Source organism: Abramis brama (assembly GCF_963993115.1).
Source record: "Abramis brama genome assembly, chromosome: 2".
Taxonomy (NCBI): domain Eukaryota; kingdom Metazoa; phylum Chordata; class Actinopteri; order Cypriniformes; family Leuciscidae; genus Abramis; species Abramis brama.
Genome location: NC_139964.1, coordinates 66389740 through 66411385, shown reverse-complemented (window position 1 = coordinate 66411385; position 21646 = coordinate 66389740). Strand labels below are relative to the sequence as shown.

The window sequence follows — 21646 nt, the reverse complement described above, 5'->3', positions numbered from 1 at the left end:
CATAATTTCATGTATATTTTATGAATATTTTTCCAAATCTCTGTTGCTGAACATTCAGGGCTTTGTGTGCGTGTGTGTGCGCGCGCGATGACGCAGATTCAAATTACCATTACTTTTCTGCTGTTTAGTCCCGCCCACAACGGTTAGCTGATCAGTCTAGTTTGGATCTGTATCAAGGGCAAGCGGGAGATTTGAATTCAGTCTATTACTCTCGTGAAGTGGATTGTGAGATCAACAGTGGTTCGAAGCAATCGTGTTCGTCGTGAGCAGGAGCTCAGCCAGTGTTGCCAACTATTTTCAAAGGAAAGTAGCTAACACCTCCCCTAAAAGTCGCTAAATGTCGCTAGATGACGTCATACGTCAATTAGCATATTCATGACGTCATCGCGGCGTACTTGCGTTCTGCCTGCCTAATGTTTTTTCTCGTTAAAATCATGCTCACATACTGTGTTTTTATATAACATACTATACTATTATATAATATAACATAATATAATATAGCCGAATGTCCAATAAAGCTGTTCTCATTTACTATATTTTTTTTGTCAGACAATAGAACGAGTAGCTGAATGACTATTTTTTTATATGTGTAAAATTATCTGAAGAGAGAGTTCGGGAACTTGAGTGAACTAAAGCATTGTGATAGTGAGTATTACAAGTGATAAGCACAAGTAATAAAATAAAATGGTCAAACTAAATTATTTAAATATAAAACAAAAGATAAGTGATAAGTCCGTGGAAACAACACTGCTCATTCACGTCTGTTCCGTGCTGCTGCTCCTCTCTCAGCCATTCACTGAACAGGGTAGACGCAGAGAGAGGTGTGTGGCGGCAAGGAGAACGCAAACCTCGCGCTCGCAGGACTGTGCTGGCAACATTTGGAGGTTACTGATGTTTGTCCAAAAAGTAGCTAGATTTGTCGCTAGTCGCTTTTTTGAAAAAATGTCGCTAAAGGGGTCTGTAAAGTCGCTAAAAATACTGACAAAGGCGCTAAGTTGGCAACACTGAGGAGCTCTGTTGTCAGTCAGTCCGTTCGGATTCTTCGGAAATAACGCGCCCTTTTCGTGAGCCTGGTTCGTCACAGCGGACATCATGCCAACCGATCACCGGCTGAGGTAAGAGTCTCATTATACTACATATTTTATATACTACTTTTATATAATATATTTTATATTCAATTTGTGTTAAGTTTACAGTTTTCAAGCTAACGTTAGCATTCTTAAATGATGTTCAGTCATAACTGGCGAGAGCTGGAGGGCAAAACACTGAAAATGTAGCATGCGTCTTTACATTTTCCATCTGTTTTAAGAAAGATCAGCTGAACCCACATCTCAACAGACCTAAAACAAGCTTTCGTAGACTTGTTATACATATCAATCAAAGTCCATTTAATTATGTATAAAATCTTCATTAATACGCGATATAGGCTATCTGTCAGTAACATTAAATCAATCTCTTAAATGGCGGGACATTTTGAAACACTGTCTGGAAGCTGAAAACTCTTTTAAAAAAATATCCTTGGTTTTATTATAGTATAATTATAGTAACCACGTTTTTGGCGGATTTTTATTACCATTTTTAATAACCACAGTTATACTACAAATAGGCCTACCATGGATTTGTTTGTTTGTTTGTTTTTTCTTTGTGCTTAAACCATAGTTAATTTTCATAAGGGTTAACGTGGCTATCAAGACTGTTAAGAAAACGAATTCAGTAATTACTGTACTTGATGATACAGGAAAGCACATGAGACTAGAATATGAACACAACATGATAAATTGCATATTCTGGCTGCATCTGCTTGCCAACACGTAGCTATAGAATGCATACATGTGCATAATAAGGCTTATAAAATAAAAGTTGATAGAATGTTTGTGTTCTGATGAAGAAATTAACTTATCTACATTTTGGATGGCCTGGGGTCATCATAGTAGCCTTTTTCATAGGATACTTTTGATCATTGGTTATGAAAATTGCATTGATCCAGATGAACAGACAGTTACACCCCTAGGTGTCTCAGCTCAACACTTCACTGTTAGCCTTTCCTGCTCAGCTTCCAGATCATAGTCAGTTGAGGTTTTGCATCGTCTCAGTGGAACATATTCTGACATGTAAATGTAATACTGAGTTGGTCAAAATATTACATAAATTTTTTCTGATTTCAGGTCAAGTGGAAAGCAGAATGATCATGGCAAACAAGGTATGTGAAGAAGTGATTTAAAATATTGTAATGGCCGAGTCTTCTGATTCCATATGATTGTACTAAAAGTGGCAGAAAATTTTATTTGTTTTATACTATATTTTAATATTCATTTGATCCTTGTGAGGCCACTGGAGCTGCACAAGGTTTGGTTTTGCTTCAGTAAGACCACGATTGTGTTAGATTCCACCCATCTATTTTTTATTTTTTTATTTTTTTTTGTATTGTAACTGTTCTGTCATTTAGAAACATGGCTTTTCCTACCACTTAATGACATATATCTCTACCTTTCATTCCAGCCAGAGGATCTGACGGTTGCTGCTCGCATCTCAGCCTACCTGATGGAAAATTCTTGCTGGATGAATGACCTTCACCTTCAATTCAACCTTGCCAAGACAGAACTGCTTATGGTTTCAGCCAAACCATGCGATCCTGCTGATTTGCCTTATACAACATCAGAAAGATCCGGCCCTTCCTGTCGGAGCCACACAACTCCTTGTCTAAGCTCTTGTTCTATCCAGACTGGACTATTGTAATGCTCAGCATGCTGTCAGCATGATCGTATGTTCTTGATTCAAAAGATGGCTTGATTGAAATCTGTGTAAAATGTTTCGTATTCTTATAATAGTAATAATGTCTAAACTGTGGCCTCTGTACTTTCTGCTAGAGCTTGGAGAGTAAGGAGATCACAGATAACGCCTGATTTACTATAAGAAGTGAATAGAGCCACCTCCTAAATTAAGCCAGTGTCTAATTGGTCAGATCTCTCCTAGGAGGTTGGACAAACATTTTGAGTTTAAAATCTTAGACCCGAACAAAACTTTGAGTAGAAGAGAAAATGAAAAAGTAGATTCGAAAACCATCATGGAGAAGCCATGACGGAGTGACTAGACAGACTAGTAATCATGTAGACGCGCAGAGACAAAAGAACCCAAATCAAGATCAGAAGAATGGGTTCAACAGCTTCATTCAAGCCATCTAACTACTCTCGTCTCAATTTTCTTTCTTTTCTTAGTTCTTTTATTTTCCGTTGTGAGTCTCGGTTCTAAGTTAAGTTTTGCGGCAAGATTTTGGTCCACGTTTCTTCTGCAAAGCCAGCTTCAACAAAGACTTTCATTCATCCGCCAGCACACCACGTGATTGGCCGCCCCAGACAGCATCTCAGGCAAGAGGACACGCCAACGGACTCAAAGGGAATCCCCAAAAGCAAAGATGCAAGTAGCCTCCAGACTTTTAAGCTGAACTGGTGTATTTGATATAGATTTAATAACCTAAGAAATGATAGAAGGGTTAAAGGTGCCTTATGCAACTTGGAGCCACCTATAGGCAATTAGTTGAATTACACTACTAACGGAGTTTGATTGACAGCTTTGCTTCCAAGAAGGCTGAGACGGCAGGGTAGAGACTGGTGTGCAACCTATCCGAGCAATAATATGCATTCCCCAGAGGTAAACTTTCATACTAGAATCAAAAGTTGAATGCTCTTCTCCAAATTTGGAAAACGTGACATTTTGAAATAGCGTTGTGATAATTGAATAACAAGATCGGAACGAGTTTGAATATCAAGCCAACATGAGCAAAAGCTGCCCATCTTTGACGCACAGTTTTGTGTTAGCTAACAATTTTGATTAGCTAATTAAGCTAACGCTATCACGGACTGCAATTCCTACCAGATCTGGACTAATAATTGATGCTGTCCAAGTTACAGACAGCCTTTTACTATATTTATCAGGAGAATAAAATATCAAAGTCCTACACTGACCTTGTAGAATTTATATATTTATATGCATATATATATATATATATATATATATATATATATATATATATATATATATATCTTTTATGCATATGTATATATCTATCTCTATATCTGTACTGTATATATCTATATGCATACATACACACATACATACATATATATATATATATATATATATATATATATATATATATATATATATGCATGCAAGTGTGCATATATATATGGTATTGATTGAAACATTCATTGTTTATTGTGCTAGCTCTAAGCATCTTACAAAAACAGCAGTATGAGTTTCTGAAATTAATTATTAATTACCTTTTCTTTGAATCTAATATACAGGACAGTGAGGTGGAATACAGTGAGGTGGAATACAGTGAGGTGGAAGACAGTGAGGTGGAAGACAGTGAAGTGGAAGACAGTGAAGTGGAAGACAGTGAGCCAGAGAACCTAATCCCCTCAGGCAGGGGCAGATCCTCTATGGGTAGGAGTAGAGGCAGGCAGGTTGGCCAGCAGAGAGGACGGGGAAGAGCAGCCAGAAGTGGTAGTGGAGCTGGTCGTGGTAGAGGAGCCCGGACTCGCCGTGGTAGAGGAGGTAGCAGGAGTGACAGACTTGGCCAGGTTGATGCAGCGAGGGTGGCAGAGCTCCAAGCACAGCGCCTAACTGTCACACAGGTTTGCAAGGGCCATGTTTAACTTGACCGAGTTTAATTATAAAACATCATGAAAATGAATTCAATCTCAGTATTCTTCAGCAGACTAACTATTTTTTTTGTTTAGACACTGATAGGGGCCATGTCTTTTGAGGAGGCACAAGAGCTCCTAAATGCCATTGTGGTTAGAGCACCCGGTATAATTTTTGATGTTTTGAATATACCCAATTCAAATATGACACCGGACTCTCAGATGGGACCAGTACCAGAAATTCCTTGGTGCTCATGTGGCAGATGTAGGGAGATGCCGACTGATGTCGAAAGGAAATGTTGTAGGCAGGTCCCAGAAAGGTGTGTCAGTATGCTTCCACACATGGACCAATACATTATAGAAGAGGGTGTATTGCGGCTTGCTAGAATGGCCTGGAATGATGTTTTTGCTCTCTCTGACACACAAGGCCCAGGTGATGACAACAAAGAATATCGCTATTGTGCGTACCGTCAGTTTACACTGTGGCAATATGGTTCATTGGGAAATAGAAATAGGGTTGTTATACCAAGTTGTTGTGTGTGGCGCATCCGTGACAAGTACCCAGATCCACAAGGACATTATGTTGGATTTATCCCACATGGGCTATAGCTAATGTATAAACAAACATTGTATTCAAATTGTTTCTCCTGTAATTTTGTAATATCATTTTCAGCACAAGATTTTCCATTTCTCACTGTCAATGAACAACAACTGTGTAAATACAGTTTGAATTGTCTATAAAAATCTACAGCCTTTGATGGCAATTCTGCAATTTATTTTCATTTGTACTTCACTGATTTTTTTATATGCTATACAAGTGTTTGAAAATAAAGGTAAAATATGCAAATATTTGATAAAATTAGTGTATTTGTCTTATTCTTTACAAGGCATATGTACAGAGTCAATCTTGAATCATTGTTAGTCAATGTTTGGAAATTTGTTAGCGGTTGGTAGTGACTGATTTTCTTCTATGCTTCCAGTGTCTCAGTCTCTCAGCATTCAACCTTGGCACTGTGAGATTATACGGTCTCTGAAATACACACAAAAAAACAACACAGATTAATCCATAAATGTATTGATCAGGACCCCTAAGCAATAAAAGCACTTGGGACACTAGTGGACAATATGTCAAATGGATAAAGTTTTCAAGGATGGCTTGTCTGTCTTTCCTCCCCACACACCTCATTTATGCATATCCTAGGGCAGGGGTATTCAACTCTTAGGTCAGATTTTCACCAAATGTGTTGACCCTTTTGCGTTACACATTCATTCATTGTCATTCATTGCCATTCATTGTCAATGGAGCAGTCCGAAACTCGGCGTTAGGGACTGGCGCACTGGAATGCATTGCTTTCGAAATTGCACTTGATCTGATGTGATATGTTTGATCACCTAATAAATATTTAAACTAATATCTAAAAACAAATTACAAAATTGCCATGGCCGGGGGTCCTCGAGGAGAGGTTTTAAAACCACTGCCCTACGAGGTCCAGAGCCTGCTGGTTGATATTTACACCTCATCATTAATTGTACTCTCCTGGTGTCCCAAGTCTAACTAAGTCTCAGATTAGACGGTCATAATAATAAAAAATATAGTGGAATTGGCCAATTTTGTATTAAAACCCTCTAATCCAGCATTAATTTAGACCTGGGACACCAGGTGGGTGCAACTAATGAGGTTGAACAGAAAACCACCAGGTTCTAGCCCACATAGGGTATGATTGAGTATCCCTGCCCTAGAGTGATGATAACATAGAACATTAGTGAGAAACAGTACCCCGTCCCCTGCTGACTTGAGTCTGCACCAACTGCTGGATTGAAGGAGGCGGAACATCAGTTAGATTTCCGAGCCTTCGTGGGTCTTCAGGGCGATGGCTGGCAGTTCTCTTCAGCCCTGTTCCTGAGGAAAGCCTTCTCTCCAAGATTTTTCGCTGGAGGTCAGGAATGTAGTCGTACGTCTTCTCCTTCTTCACAGCATACACACTCCAGCTCCTTGACTTCTTCTTGTAGAGTCTTCTGTACCTGTTGTATGGGTGTTCGTATTTCTTCACTGTATTATCTGTTTCATTTTCTATCATCACCCAGACTAAGAATAACCTATAATAACAAAAGTTATCTAAAGTGCTAATGTTATCCTTGTCCCCTGCAACTTTTAAGAATTTTAGAAATAAAAATTAGAAGTGCACTTACATCTTTGTGCCATCTGCACGTTCTTTGGCTGGCCGATCTCTGTGGTGGTTGTGATCTAAAGCTGCCAGAATGGTCCTCGCCTCATACACGGGGTGAGAATGCAAATCTCTTTCCAGCATACATTAAGATCTTGTTTTGAAAGGACTCCAGATCTGATGTTGATCTAGAATATTGAAAGAATAAAAAAAAAATGTGCAAAAACAACAAGGTAGGTTCTGACAAGCCAGCACAAAGTAATGTATAGTTGGTCCTTGAACCATTTGCTTTACGCTGGCTCCAGATTACATTTTTGTACTTGCCATGTCACCATACCTATATTTTTTTAACTATGGCCTGGTTAACTTACCTGAAGTTTAGATACTTGGGAATATCCTTCAGCCACCGCTTACTGTAAATGATGTCTGACAGGGCACTGTGAGCTGAGGACCGCTGTTCTATCCAGGCTTTGGACCATCCTTCCCCAAGGCAGTCGTGTTGGCATCTCCCCAAGGCCCAAACATGTTCGTTGGAGACATGATGGAGTATTCCACACCATAGTTCCTGAAAGATATTAAAAGAGTAGCACCCAAACACACTACTTTCTCTACCTCCCCAAATGTGTTCTCAATTGATTTACCTGGTTAAAATAAGGATGAAATAAAAAAAAAGGATTACTTATCTAAACATTTCAAAGTCACAAAAGAACAGAAATAAAATAGACAGAATGACCTGTCTTTCACACTTACCAGGAACTGCCTATGTGTTTCAGCTTGCTTACAGCACCACCAGAAGTGATTCACAATGTCTTTGGACCAGAGTAGTAGAATGCCGTGTCCAGGTTGTTGGCCAGCCTGAAAGACAGACAAAAATATAGAAACCCAAGTAAATTGATTAATATAATATTTTTTTTACATTGTTTGCAATGTAAGGGGTTTACTTTATATCAAATACTAGTTTCATCAATCTGATTTTTTACAGTACAACATACAGCATTGATTCTCTTGGCCAATCCTTTGGCTCCATGCCACATGTCTAGAGTGTGGCGAATCCCTGTGTCCTTGTATTTTCCTCGATCTTGGTCTGCAAAAAATATATACATACTGTATATACTGTAGCAGACATACACACACAAATACAAATGCACGTTATAAGACCACATACTCATCAGTGCGGAAATCTGCACATGTGCATCTGTGCAAATCTCTTTTAGGTTCACTTCAGTCAGGAGTTGGTCAACGGTGCGTATGAAGGCTTCTTTCTCCATTATCACTGAATTCCTCATAGTTTCTCTCTTGTCCACAGTGACGATCGAAATGATCTCTTTGGTGTCATTATCCATTGTGGTATATGTGCAGTATTGTGCACAATGACCCGGGCTGTCCATCCTACCATCAGCTGTGAATTTTACAAAAACAAAATAGCTTAGTCTGAGAAATAAATTAGATAAGTGATTAAGGAAGTTGGTTAGTGTATGATACATGGACAAAGCAATCAATAATTAATAAACTGGGTCTCACCAAGGGCAACTACCCCATCCTTGGAACTCAGTCGCTGGATTATTTTTGCTCTTTTCTCTTGCCAAAACTGTTTGATGCTGTCAATGCAGTAATGTTCTTGAATCCTAAAAAAGGTGCCCAAGGCAACCATGCCCATATTCATGTATTTAAACAAAAGAGAAATTTTGGCATAGTTGTTCCCCGAGAGCAAAATGTTCACAGCTAACATAAAGCCTCCGGCCTGCATGCCAAACTTAAATTTTGGTTGTGAGTTCCACTGCCATACTGTATGGCCAGTTGGACAAACCTGTAAATAATAATTCAGAATAAATATTTATAGTCAAAACATCCAAGGATTAATGCTTTGGCTCTTAAGACGTTAGCAACTCACCCACTCAATGATGCATGCTGTGCCTCTTCGATTGACCTTGATGTCAAAAGGGGGAAGGGCCCTACACTCCTTAGATGTCTGTGCGTTCCAATGGAGGCACCTGTCTACTGGTAGAGTCATGAAGGTGGCAAGGCTCTTGAGGCAGTCTTCATAGGCAATGTAAGCACGATGGCCAATTAGATCATCATCACAGAGTACCTGACATCGGTCAGGCATGTCATCTGTTTCTGGTTCCTCGTCCAGGCAGTCATGGACAGTCTCATCAATTCCAATGATTGGCAGTTTTTCAATATTTTGATTGCTGGGAATAGTTCCTCCCATTCTACTTAGCCATAATGGAAAATGTATAAAGCAGTGTCATCAATGATATAAAAACTATGACCAATTCACATATTATACAGGACTTGACAGAAAGTCAATTAAACTCCATATGAACTTTTTGAAACCAACCTCAAACAAATATTGGGAACATAATCTTCATCAGAGTCATCTTGACCTTCTACCTCAGATTCTGGATCCTTTTCAACAATATCTGGTGGAGTTCCATCTGCCCAATCAATTCTAGAAACAAGAAAGACTAATTACATTAAATATTCGCAGATATTTTTTTTATACCAAGTACAAGAAAAAAAAAGTCACTTACACACTGTTGATTACATCATTGAACTGGTCCTCATTCACATTGGGTTCATCTTCCACCAGGCTCATGGATGTCAAACTACAGGAACAAAATATTTATGGTAAACAATGATAGTAACCTGCAATAGCAGTGACACTCACTCCTGCTTACAGAATTTCACCTCGCGAGAACAGGATGAGTATCGCTGCTAAACGTATCAGACTTGGTAGTGATATCCGTCAATTAACTAGGCTACTCATCCAAAACTAGTCATATGTTAAACGCAATTTGGACATCGATAATAATACATCGACTAGATTACTGTGTCAAAACTAGGGTATTTTTCAATGAGCTCTTTGGTCAAATAAACCACCGATAATCATTCCTGTGCCATTCCGTATGTTTTCCGTCCTACCCCGAGCCAGTGTGTAATCCTAGTAGGCTAATGATTAGTGGCACCTGGGCTGAATTGGGTTTATAAGTTTTTTTAAGTTTTAACTTTATTGTCATTGCATGGTATACAACGAAATTTGACATCTCTCATATAAAAACACAAACTGTATTCATCCATATTAATATACCAACATACATAAAAAAACAATAAAAACATTAAAAATAGCTTAAAGTGTTTTAAAGTGTCTTGTGCATGTTTCATGAACAATATTGCATACACGTCCCTTCAAAATTGTTGAGGCAGCTGTGGGAGGATAGAGGCACGGGAGAGGGAATTCAGTTCAATAATGGCTGTTGGGTAAAAACTGTTTCTGAATCTGGAAGTGCGAGTCTTTAGTGCTCTGTAGCGTCTTCCAGATGGCAGCAGTGTGAACAAATCATGAAAAGGATGAGTGTTGTCCTTAATGATAGTAGATGCTCTGCTGCAGCAGCGATGCCTGTAAATCTCCTCAAGGGTGGGCAGTGGAAGTCCAATGATCTTTTGTGAGGTTTTAATGACCCTCTGCAGTGCAGCTCGTTCAGCCATTGAACAGTTTCCATACCAGACTGTAATGCAGTATGTTAATATGCTTTCTACCGTGCAATGGTAGAAGGACTTCAGCAGTCTGGCAGAAAGATGGGCCTTCCTCAAAGTTCTGAGGAAGTAAAGTCTCTGTTGGGCTTTTTTAACCAGGGCAACAGTGTTAACATTCCACTTAAGGTCCTCACTGACATGGAGGCCCAGGAATTTAAAGCTGTGAACTCTCTCCACCTCCTCACCCCGTATTTCCAGTGGCAGAAGCTCCTCCCTGTGTCGCCTGAAGTCTATTATTAGCTCCTTTGTCTTTTTGATGTTGTGATGTCAAGTCACGAGGATCCACCTGAGAGCGGCATTTCATTCACTTCACCCATACCTCAAACTCGCCGACAACGCAGAAAGGGCCATAATAAGAAGCCTGTACCCAATACTGCTGCAGATGCAATTCTTGGTCTTTTAGAACACATGACTGTTCAATGATAATTGTATTGTATGAAAAGTTTTTCTGTCCATCGCTGCTACTCTCAAAGTCACATGAGAGAGCAGTGACAAGGGTCTTTGTCCACACATACAGAGAAGCTATTGTATCTTCTGGGGGATTTCCGTTGACTGGACAGTCACGCGGCCACTGATAGGAGTATCAAGACATTTGCTGGGATCAGCATCTGTACATGTGATTTGCCTTACAGTAAATATGATGAAAGGTATTCGAATCTGGACTATAAAAAGGACCTGGACGAAAAATCAATTGCTCTTCCTTGCAATCTCCAGCCCAGGACGCCAGCAGTTCCTGGGTGCAAGAAGCTGTAAAACCTAGCTAATATTACTCTGTTAGTCCAAGTACTCTATTATATTCTGTAACAAGTATTCTTTTCATTTTTGATTCTTTTAATAAATATTGTTAAACATTTATTCTAAATCATCTGACTGCAACTTGGAATTTTTGAGTACGTTTTCACCTTCCTTTCCTGGACCAGGACGGTCCCAACTGGGGGAAAACTACAGAGGGTGAGCATGATTTTCTGATACAAGTAAATCAGAGTGAATTTTGATTGATTGATAGGCCTGGCTAAAGAAACAACTTATAACAAGGTTATTGTTGTATAGCAAACACGGTTGAAGAGTACCTAAAAAGGTAGATTTATACTACGAAGGGGAGATTTATTATATTTATAATTCTTATTATCTTTATAATAAAATACGAGTTTGTAGAGACTATTCACCTAACTCTTAAAAGTACGACTAAAGGATAGGCTCTTTAGTTACCGCGGGATTATTTATATGTCCTGATAGGATGTAAAATAATTTGGAACGGTATTTAATCGTATAAACTTTTACAATGTTAAGAGACAAGTTGTTATTTGCACACCACTCAAGTAATCTACATACCTCATCTCTGTAGTCAGCCTCACTGCCATTTGAGATGAGCCCCACCACTGTTGTACCGTCGGCAAATTTTATGATTGTGTTAGTAGGGTGAACTGGTGTACAGTCATGTGTATAGACGGAGTAAAGGAGGGGGCTCAGCACACATCCTTGCGGTGCTCCAGTGCTAAGGGTCAGGGTTGAGGAAATGTGCATGCCCAGTCTCACAGTCTGTGAGCGTTCTCTGAGAAAGTCCATAATCCACAAACACAGTTGGTTGCTGAGGCCCAGGTCCAGCATCTTTGTGAATAATATGCTAGGGACGATGGTATTAAAAGCAGAACTAAAATCAACAAAGAGTATCCTTGCATATGTTTCCTTCTGCTCCAGGTGTTTCAGTGCAGTATAAAGAGTAGAATTTATTGCATCCTCTACAGATCTATTTGATCTGTATGCATATTGATGGGGGTCCATTTTGGGAGGTAGCACAGATTTAATGTGTCCCAGAATGAGTCGTTCGAAGCACTTAGATATGATAGGTGTAAGTGCTATTGGTCTATAGTCATTCAGGGAAGTGATGTTGGACTGCTTTGGCACTGGAATGATGGTAGCAGTTTTCAGGCAGTTTGGTACGACAGAATGTGCAAGTGAGAGATTAAAAATGTCTGTGAAAACCTCTGCAAGGTGATGAAGATGAACTAATGATAACAGAGAAGACAAGTCCGATGAAAAAAAAAAAAAAACTAAACAGAACACAACAGTGACACATATAACCCAGGTTTTCTTGGTAGCTTTTCAACTAAATGTCCAGCTATAGAAGTAAAAAAGGAGTTAAATTTATCCGCAACCTTTAATTGATTAGAAGAGAGCTCCCCATTGATGTAAGGCACATATTATTTGCCTTTGTCTTAAGTCTATTACTGTACCCAATTTGTTTCAATGACTGCCAGAGTTTCTTTGGGTTACCTTTATGCTCAGTTAATTTATCACAAAAAAGTCCCCTTTACACGTTTTAATCATCTTTTGCACTATATTTCTTAGCTTCTTATAATTATCCAAGTCATCCTGCTCTTTACTCTTCCTAAATACAGAAAAGGCTTTATTTCTCTTACTAATTGCTTCTAAAATATCACCATTCATCCATGGCTCTGACCTCAGTTTTACTCTAATAGTTTTTAAAGGAGCAACTTTATCTACTGCCTCTAAAAACATATTTTTAAACTGCTCCCATGCTTTATCAACATCCAAAAATAACACTAAAGGCCAATTCAGTGAATTTAAACACTTAAAGGACAAGTTCGGTATTTTACACTTAAAGCCCTGTTTACAGATCGTTTCTGATGAAATAGAACGGTTAAGATAAAATTTTGGACACATGCTGCTGGCCTGAGAATTTTAGGTTTATTTCGCTTTCCCAAACACCTACAGAATGGTTGCATAGGTGCACTGGAACAATCCTTCCTAAAACGCATTAAACTTTCGTTTACAAAGACGTGAAACTCACCGAGTGGTCAGGGGTGTTCAAATCAAAAAAATCAAATCAAAATTTATTTATATAGCACAATTCATACATCAAAGCAATTCAATGTGCTTTACAAAGAAAAATAATAAAGAAACAAAAAAAACATAATAATAGTACAAGATACACAAGATACAAAAAGATGGGATAAAAACGCATGTAAAAGATGGAATAAAAACGCATAAGAAACTGTAAGGCTGAACAGTATAGCTAGGTTTAAGAGCTCAGTCATAAGCACGTGAAAAAAGAAATGTTTTTAATTTAGATTTAAAAATCAACACATTTGGGGCGCATCTAACATCTTCTGGTAATTTGTTCCAGTCATGTACAGCAGAGACGCTAAACGCAGCTTCTCCATGTTTTGTTCTAACTCTTTGCTCCACTAGCTGACCTGAGTTCATTGATCTAAGAGTCCTGGTTGGTTTATATTTTTCAAACATTTCCGAAATGTATTCAGGTCCTAAGCAATTCAGCGCTTTATAGACTACAAGCATTACTTTAAAAACTATTCTATAACTGATTGGGAGCCAATGTAAAGTTTTAAGAACCGGAGTGATATGCTCTATTTTCTTAGTCCCGGTTCACTGATATGCTCACACAAAAATCGCTGCAAAAGATGCTTTCCAACAGGTTTTATCGTAGTTTTTGCGAAAGAAACCTAAAATTCTCGGGCCAGCAGCATTTGTCCAAATTTTAATCTTAACCGTTCTATTTCATCAGAAACGATCTGTAAACAGGGCTTTAAGTGTAAAATACTGAACTTGTCCTTTAATAAAGACCTCACAACTATATTTTTTTAATGACCTGATCTTAAGTGTGTTTTGTTTCTTCAATGCAACTTTATACTTTTTCCTTGTACAATAAATTAATGAGTGGTCACTCATAGTACAATTTACAACCCCACTCTGAGAAATCATAGATTGCTCAGATACCAAAATGAGATCAATGACCGTTTGACCTTTTAGCCACTCGTGTGGGCTCTTGAATTAATTGCTGTAAATCTAAAACCTGGCAAAACCCATTAAAGGCTTTGTACATCCTATGATCCTTGTTAGAAACATCAGTATTAAAAACACCTATCATTATAACCTCATCTTTAAAATCACTACAGGGGACAGAAAATTCTTCCAACAACTGATAAAAATTATTCTGATCTGGAGGTCTATACAGAGCCCCAATTAATATACCCTAGTGAAAAAAAGTATACTTTATTGTATTTGTAATATATTCCCTGTTTTAATAGTACATTGCAAATATACTAATAAAAAATGTACTATTTTTAAATATACAAAAAGTATATTAGCAGCATACTTTTGACTATTTTCACAATACAATTTTTAACACACTTTAAAATAATTGTAATTTAGTATATTTTCTAAAAAATATATTTTACAAAAATATACGTGAAGTGAAAGTTCTGTTTATTTTTTATAAGTATATTTATTTGCACTTTTCTTAAATATATTTTATGAATATTTTTTAACTATGTGCTGAAAATGATCATTGTAACAATGCATTGAAAGTATACTTTCAAAGTAGCCTACATTATTAAATAACATGAAGTTGTAGTATACTTTGTTAAATTATGGAATTTTTTAAGTGTATTTCTTCATGCTTGCAATTGACCTATGGCTAAGCCACGCCCCCAAACGCGATGAGCCAATCACAGTGCGCATAGCTAACCCAATAGAGAGCCTAAGTCCCGCCCCTCCGCTTCCGGCTCATGGGACCTTATTTCGGAAAAAATATGTATGGAAGTCAATGGCGAGAGATGACTTATCTTTTTATTCCGTCTGAACTGTGCCCTGAACTACACATATGATGTTTGTCAATTTAAAAGGTAATTATGAAAGTCAAGAAAGTCGCAGTTTGTCATAAAACAGAAGAGTAACGTTTAGTTTTATGTGAAAATCGCTCAATGAACTACATCTCTCGTCTCGCACTATGTACGTCACAAGATCCGTTGCTCGTATGTGTGTATTCTGGCTCAAAACACTCGGGCATGACGGCGTAACGTTACGATTATAATGTAAGACTATAGAAAAAATGACAGACGTTAGCTTCAGTAAAGTTACCTTCATTCATTGAGAGAAAAGGTATGACGTCGCATGTGCGCCTTCGGGGTTTGTAGTCTTTGTAATTACGTATTTTCACAGTCTTATACCTCAGCAGGTTTACATCAAGCTGCGACTTTCTTGACTTTAAAATGTATCTTTTAAATTGACAAACATCATATGTGTAAATCAGGGCACAATTCAAACGAGATCAAAATATTTGTTGTCTCTCGCCATTGACTACCATACAATATTTTTCCGAAATAAGGTCCCATGGTGGTCGACCGGAAGGGGAGGGACTTAGGCTCTCTATGCACTCGGACATTCTCTGCTTCCACGTCCATTGAAATCCATTGCAGTTAGTCAGTTTTCATTCGTTTTTATCTGTTTTTTCTTGTCATTTTAAGTTTAAAATGGTCAAACGGTGTGCATGGGGTACATTCAACTCCAACACTAGGTATCTTGAGAGGCTGGGTGACGGTGTGTATTTTTAGCGCAATTTTCCATCCGGACAAAATTGCGATTGTTAACTCATGATTTCTGTTCTGTCTGTGCGCACCAATCTTGCACTTCTATCTACTCCTCAACCAGACCACCTAGAGACTTCGGGTTTTCGGCATTATGTTAAGGAAGGTCTAATCTCGTGAACGCACAAAAAAAATCCAGGAAAAGATTTACTATCTCTTAGTGTTGTGATCCCATGACGTCAGAAAATTGCGCTAAAACACTCACTGAGTTTTTATTACTTGTTTACCCTTTCCCAAGCCACATCTCAACCGAGATAAGTGTCTGCTCTGGATTAATTTATGCGGTAACTTAGACCACAACACCAACTAAACGTGGATACATTAAACAAGGATGTCTACATCTGTTTTAAGGTAAGTTAACAACGTATTTGAACGTTATCTTTAACATCTCTAATGTAACGTTAGCCTAACGTTAGCTTCTAGCTGCGTTGCAGTTTGACAAGAGTACAGTTTGACAAAAGCACAATGTTGTGTTTTACACAAATATAAGTAGGCTAAACACTTTGCAGTTTTAATGATGTCCTGTATGAACAAAATGGAGTAACTTATGTTTTTATGTTTCCACTGTTCGATCGCGCCCGCGCCTCTCTCTCTCTGACACACACACTCCAGCATTGCAATCTTGACATCGCAGCCTGTTCATTATGCTGCGTTCACACCAAACGCAAATAGAGCGTCAAATTCGCGCGTATCGCGTCTACTTCGACGCTTGAACATTTTGGATCCATTTGCGCCTCCAAAGAGAATAGGACGCGCATATAAAGCGAGCGTTTGTAGCGAAATAGCACCAAACTATAACGTTTACACACTGACCTGTAACGTTAAATCTTTGTCTGGAGCTGAAGCTTTTCATCGACTTTCTCAAAATAAAATGATTAATATAACCCTCCAATGCATAGTTAAGGCCCTTTTGGTGACTTTGAGATGATATATAATCTTTCTGACCCACAAAAATCATCAATTGCCTCCTGTGAAATGTCTCCTACTGTGACAGCTGCCATAGCGCCTGTTACCGAATGTTGACTGTTTGTCCGAGTGAGTGGAGGGGGCGTGGCTTAGCCATAGGTCAATTCACTTAATTGCTACTTTCAGAAAGTAATAAAACATATGATAAATGCGTTGAAAGGCCACACACAACTCCGTCGGAAGTGCGAGCGGCCATCCAGCCTGGTCTCATTGTTAGGTATTAATACGTAATTTTCAAAGATAGAAAACTTACTTTTTTGTACGTTTGGATAGATGTTGAAACGTATTATATAATATGGACGTATCTGCAACATTTAAACGTAACATTATTACGTTTTTACAGCTAAAAAACGTACTCGGTTACTAACGAAACCTCGGTTCTCTCTAGAAGAGGGAACGAGTACTGCGTAAGTAGCTTACGCTAGGGGAAAACCTCTTTTCCACGAGACATTGAAGCCAAAAAATTATCCTATCATTTTGTATTATTGCAAAACGTGTTGCAGCAGCATGCAGACATGGGCGAGACAGCTCGCGCGCCCATTGGCTGCTCTGCGGCAACTGCATCAGCCTACCGAGCGAGGCCTATAGTGATGTCAGGCCAATGAGGGCGCTTCGCGCCCACTGCGTCATGTCCCGCCGAAACGGGCGTGGCTTAGGCCTATAAAAGGAAGGCTCGGGGCAGCTGATCCCTGGTTTTTCATCGCCGATGCGAACCAGAGTGTGTTGCATGCACGGCAAGATACGCAGTACTCGTTCCCTCTTCTAGAAAGGTCTCTCGTACTGCGTAAGTCGCTTACGCTAGGGGACCCAATGCAAAACGCCGTGCATGCTGGGATCTAACACCAATAAACCTGAAGGCGAAGCCCAGGATTTACAGTGCATAATCACCAGGGGAACTCACAGAGATTCCTGGAAAGAGGAGGGGGAACCACTCTATCCATATACAGCAGCGTTCATAGACGCAAGTGTTTATTGTGACATCACACAGACAGGGCGGGATCCGGCCTGAACTGATGTGGGAAGATGCGGGTCTTACGCAATACTGCCCATAGCATATACAGTCGGCAGCGCGCAGCGCTCAGCGACCTCAGTGTCCTGAATCAGCGAAACAGACAGCACTGATTCGTCTACACCGACAACAGCTTGGCCTGTAAGGCGGGAACCTCCAGGTTATAAAACCTTATAAATGTAGACGGTGAGGCCCAGCCCGCCGCCATACATATGTCTTGCAAGGAAATCCCGCTAGACCAAGCCCACGAAGAGACCACGCCTCTCGTGGAGTGCGCTCTGACACACAACGGGCACTGTAAGCCCTTGGCAGTGTATGCCAGCGCTATGGCGTCAACTATCCATCTGGATAGGCTCTGTTTCGAAGCAGCCAGTCCCTTGGAACGTCCGCTGAACGAAACAAACAGCTGCTCTGTCTGTCTAAAAGCAGATGAGCAAGACACATAAGCTCTTAGCGCCCTAACTGGACAAAGAAAGCTTGCATCCCCTTCCTCGTCAGAGACCGGTAGGGCGGACAGGGAAATGACCTGAGCCCGAAACGGCGTGTTGAGGGATTTTGGAACGTAACCATGCCTAGGTTTGAGTATGACTCTTGAGTCATTTGGCCCAAACTCTAAACACGCCACGCTCACCGAGAGAGCCAGTAAGAACACTGTTTTGAAAGACAAGTGTTTGAAGTTAATCGTTTGGATAGGCTTGAATGGGTCACCTTTCATGGCTTCCAACACCGTAGAAAGGTCCCACACAGGGACTGAGGGAGGTCTGGGAGGATTCAGCCTCCTAGCTCCCCTGAGGAAGCGGATGACTAAATCGTTCCTTCCTATTGACTGACCGAGCGTTGATTTAGAAAACGCTGCTATGGCCGCCACATAGACTTTGAGCGTGGAGGGGGCCCTGCCCTTATCCAGCAGCTCTTGTAGGAAGGAGAGAACCTCCGTCACCCCACAGTTTAAGGGTGAAAAGCCCTGAGCTGTGCACCAGCCGGAAAATACCGACTACTTTGAGGAATAGAGCTGTCTGGTAGACTGAGCTCTAGCCTGAGTGATAGTATTCAGCACTCCCTCTGGGAGGTCAGCGGGTACCCGTTGAGCGCCCATACATGAAGGGACCACAGCTCCGGGTGAGGATGCCAAATCAAACCCCTGGCCTGAGAGAGGAGGTCCCTCCTCAATGGCACTGGCCATGGGGCAGTGTCCGCTAGCTGCATCAGAACTGGGAACCACGGTTGGTTCTTCCAGAGCGGCGCTACGAGCAGCACTGAGCATCTCACTTCCCTGATCCGTTCTATCACCTGAGGCAGGAGAGAGACGGGGGGAAAAGCATAGAGCGGGCAGCGCGGCCACGTTTGGGCCAGCGCGCTCTTGCTCTTGGAGAAGAATACCGGGCAGTGAGCATTTTCGTGAGACGCGAACAGGTCCACTTTCGCTCTGCCGAATCTCTCCCACAACAGTTCGACTGTATGTGGGTGTAGAGACCATTCGCTCGCCGGAAGGTTGTACCTGGACAGTCTGTCTGGCCCCAAATTCTGTAGCCCAGGCACGTGCACTGCTCTCAGCGAGCGCAGGTTGCGCTGAGCCCGTAACAGGAGGCGTTCCACCAGCCTGTATAAGTTTCGGGATCTGAGACCGCCCTGGCGATTTATGTAGGACACCACCGACATGTTGTCCGAGCGGACTAAGACATGGTGGCCCTTTATCTGAGGACAGAAGCGCGTCAGCGCGTTGTCCACTGCCAGCATTTCTAGGCAGTTGATATGTTGAAGATTTTCCCGTTCTGACCACTGGCCAAAGAACGGTCTGCCCTCGAGCAGCGCTCCCCATCCCGAGGTGGAGGCGTCCGTCGACACCACTTTCACCCTCGAGGAAGTCCCCAGGCTTACACCTGATTGGTACCAGTCGTTCGCTTTCCAAGGTTTCAGAGCTAAAACGCAAGTCTGATCGACCTTGAGACGAAGCTGACCGGATGCCCGCGCTTTTAACCAGAACTGCAGGGGGCGCATGCGGAGCAAGCCCAGCTGAAGAACTGATGATGCTGAGGCCATGAGACCCAGCATCCTCTGAAATTTCCTGAGCGGGACGGTCGCGCCACAGCGGAAAAAGCTCGCTGCGCGCTGAATGTCTAGTACGCTCTGTGATGACAGCCACGCTATCATAGACTGCGAGTCCAGAACTGTGCCCAGAAAAGATATCATCTGACTGGGGTTCAGAGATCTCTTCGCCAAATTGAGTCTTAGACCTAGATTCTCGAGGTGATCGAGTAAAATGGTCCTGTGCTCTACAAGCTCCAAGTGAGATTGAGCTAGAATCAGCCAATCGTCCAAATAGTTCAACACTCGCATGCCCCGGAGTCTGAGGGGCGCGAGCGCTGCGTCCATGCACTTCGTAAATGTACGGGGTGCTAGGGACAAGCCGAACGGTAGGACTGTGTACTGATATGCCTGGCCCTCGAAGGCGAATCTCAAGTATCGCCTGTGACGTGACGCTATCTGTATTTGAAAATACGCGTCCTTCAGATCTATCGACATAAACCAGTCTCCTCGGCGAATTTGCGCAAGGATTTTTCTGGTCGTGAGCATTTTGAATCGGCGTTTCGCCAATGCTTTGTTCAACTGTCTTAGATCCAATATAGGTCTGAGACCCCCGTCTTTTTTCGGTACCAGGAAGTATCTGCTGTACAGCCCCCCTTCGCTTTGAGCTTGAGATAAAGGCTCTATAGCCCCTTTGCTCAATAGTTTTGATATTTCGGCTCGAAGTAGGTGTGCTACTTCTGTATTCACCGTGGTTTCGATGCGCGCCGTCACACGGCGAGGGCGTCGACAGAACTGTAGCGAATAGCCTCCTTTTATAATATTTAGCACCCACTCCGAAACCCCAGGAAGCGCTGCCCACACATCTGCATGGGTAGCTAGTGGTTGGAATGCGAAGCGCGCTCTGCTCGCTTGGCGGCAGAGGCACTTCGGTGTGCTGTAACATAGGCGTTATGCCTGTGACATTTGAGGCGGGGAGCGCGCTGATCACAGCGGGCAGAATGCCCATGCTCGACCCCGCTACGGTGTTTAACCGAGTGAGGGAGGGCTGGGCGAGTCCCGTAGGACTTGTAATGTCTGTGAGTAAGTGTGGGCGCGGGGGAGCAGGCACATTTACTGCTTTGAACGCGCTGTCTGCCTGAGCAGAGTGAACATGCACAGGTTTAGTTTTTACAGAAACCGTGAGACAATGCAGAACATAGTGTTTGTGGGCACTGGGCAGTGGGCACGTTTACTATGTTGAGTGCGCGATCGACCCGAGTCGATTTTATGAGCGCGGGCCCTGTGTGAAGGGCTGTGCTTGTGTGTAGGGATGGGCACTGGGCAGTGAGCATCTTCTCTACACTTATAGCACCATCGGCCGTGGCCAGGACACCAGAAAATACACTCTTTATGGGATTTATCTGGGTAGCCGTAAAAACGGCTTTTGTGTACAGGCAAGCGGGCAGCTGTTCCGGCTTGTACACTGCAGAATACGCTGGAACAGTCACATTTCCTGGAACTGAATGAGTGACGCGCTTCGGTGAAAGTCCGGCCACGGCGGGACTCGAACACCGACGCTTTCCTAGGCGTGCTAGGATGGCTTCGGGCTTCACCGCAATCCTTGGCCGTGGCCCACGCGGAGCGGGGCGGCGGCTAGTCGAGCGAGAGCGAGGCCTCGAGCTACGGAGCGAGAAGTTGCCATCGAAGCGGCCTTTGGGTGCAGGCGAGCGGGTTGTACCACGTGCTCGTTGGTTGCAAAATACACATCTGCAGTCGCCTTTTCAGGGAACTGACAGAGCGAGCATTGACGGCATAAAATAGTTTTTTTTTCTTTGCCGGTAGACCCGGGATTCGAACACGGGTCTCTCGCGCGAAAGCCTGAGAATTTGCCACAGGGCCACAGGGGAA

The 21646-nt window shown here is 41.7% G+C and overlaps 1 protein-coding gene and 1 long non-coding RNA gene across 2 annotated transcripts; one reads left to right on the top strand and one right to left on the bottom strand.

The window, feature by feature from the left end:
• The first annotated feature begins 1082 nt into the window (after positions 1–1082).
• LOC311078259 lies at positions 1083–2605 on the top strand. The gene is made up of 3 exons (XR_014605100.1): positions 1083–1115; positions 2166–2200; positions 2500–2605. It is a non-coding gene; the product is annotated as an uncharacterized lncRNA (long non-coding RNA).
• A 2797-nt stretch (positions 2606–5402) lies between these two features.
• Positions 5403–11764, bottom strand: LOC311075136 (uncharacterized protein). Its single transcript, XM_084102304.1, has 12 exons — positions 11681–11764; positions 9346–9420; positions 9153–9263; positions 8703–9024; positions 8333–8618; positions 7977–8210; positions 7804–7895; positions 7562–7666; positions 7183–7376; positions 6837–6999; positions 6424–6668; positions 5403–5676 (listed from the first exon to the last, which is right to left on the bottom strand). Exons 1-10 carry the CDS (start codon positions 11707–11709, stop codon positions 6918–6920), a joined length of 1530 nt encoding a protein of 509 aa, XP_083958430.1. The 5' UTR covers positions 11710–11764; the 3' UTR covers positions 5403–5676; positions 6424–6668; positions 6837–6917.
• Positions 11765–21646: the final 9882 nt, after the last annotated feature.

What these genes read in the sequence shown, in the direction of transcription:
- LOC311075136 (XM_084102304.1), bottom strand. Translation starts at nt 11,709, where the DNA reads ATGGCAGTGAGGCTGACTACAGAGATGAG. An exon ending in AGGCTGACTACAGAGATGAG is followed by an intron (nt 9,421 to 11,680) that starts GTATGTAGATTA and finishes TTGTTCCTGTAG; the next exon opens with TTTGACATCCATGAGCCTGG. An exon ending in CCCAAGTATCTAAACTTCAG is followed by an intron (nt 7,000 to 7,182) that starts GTAAGTTAACCA and finishes TCAATATTCTAG; the next exon opens with ATCAACATCAGATCTGGAGT.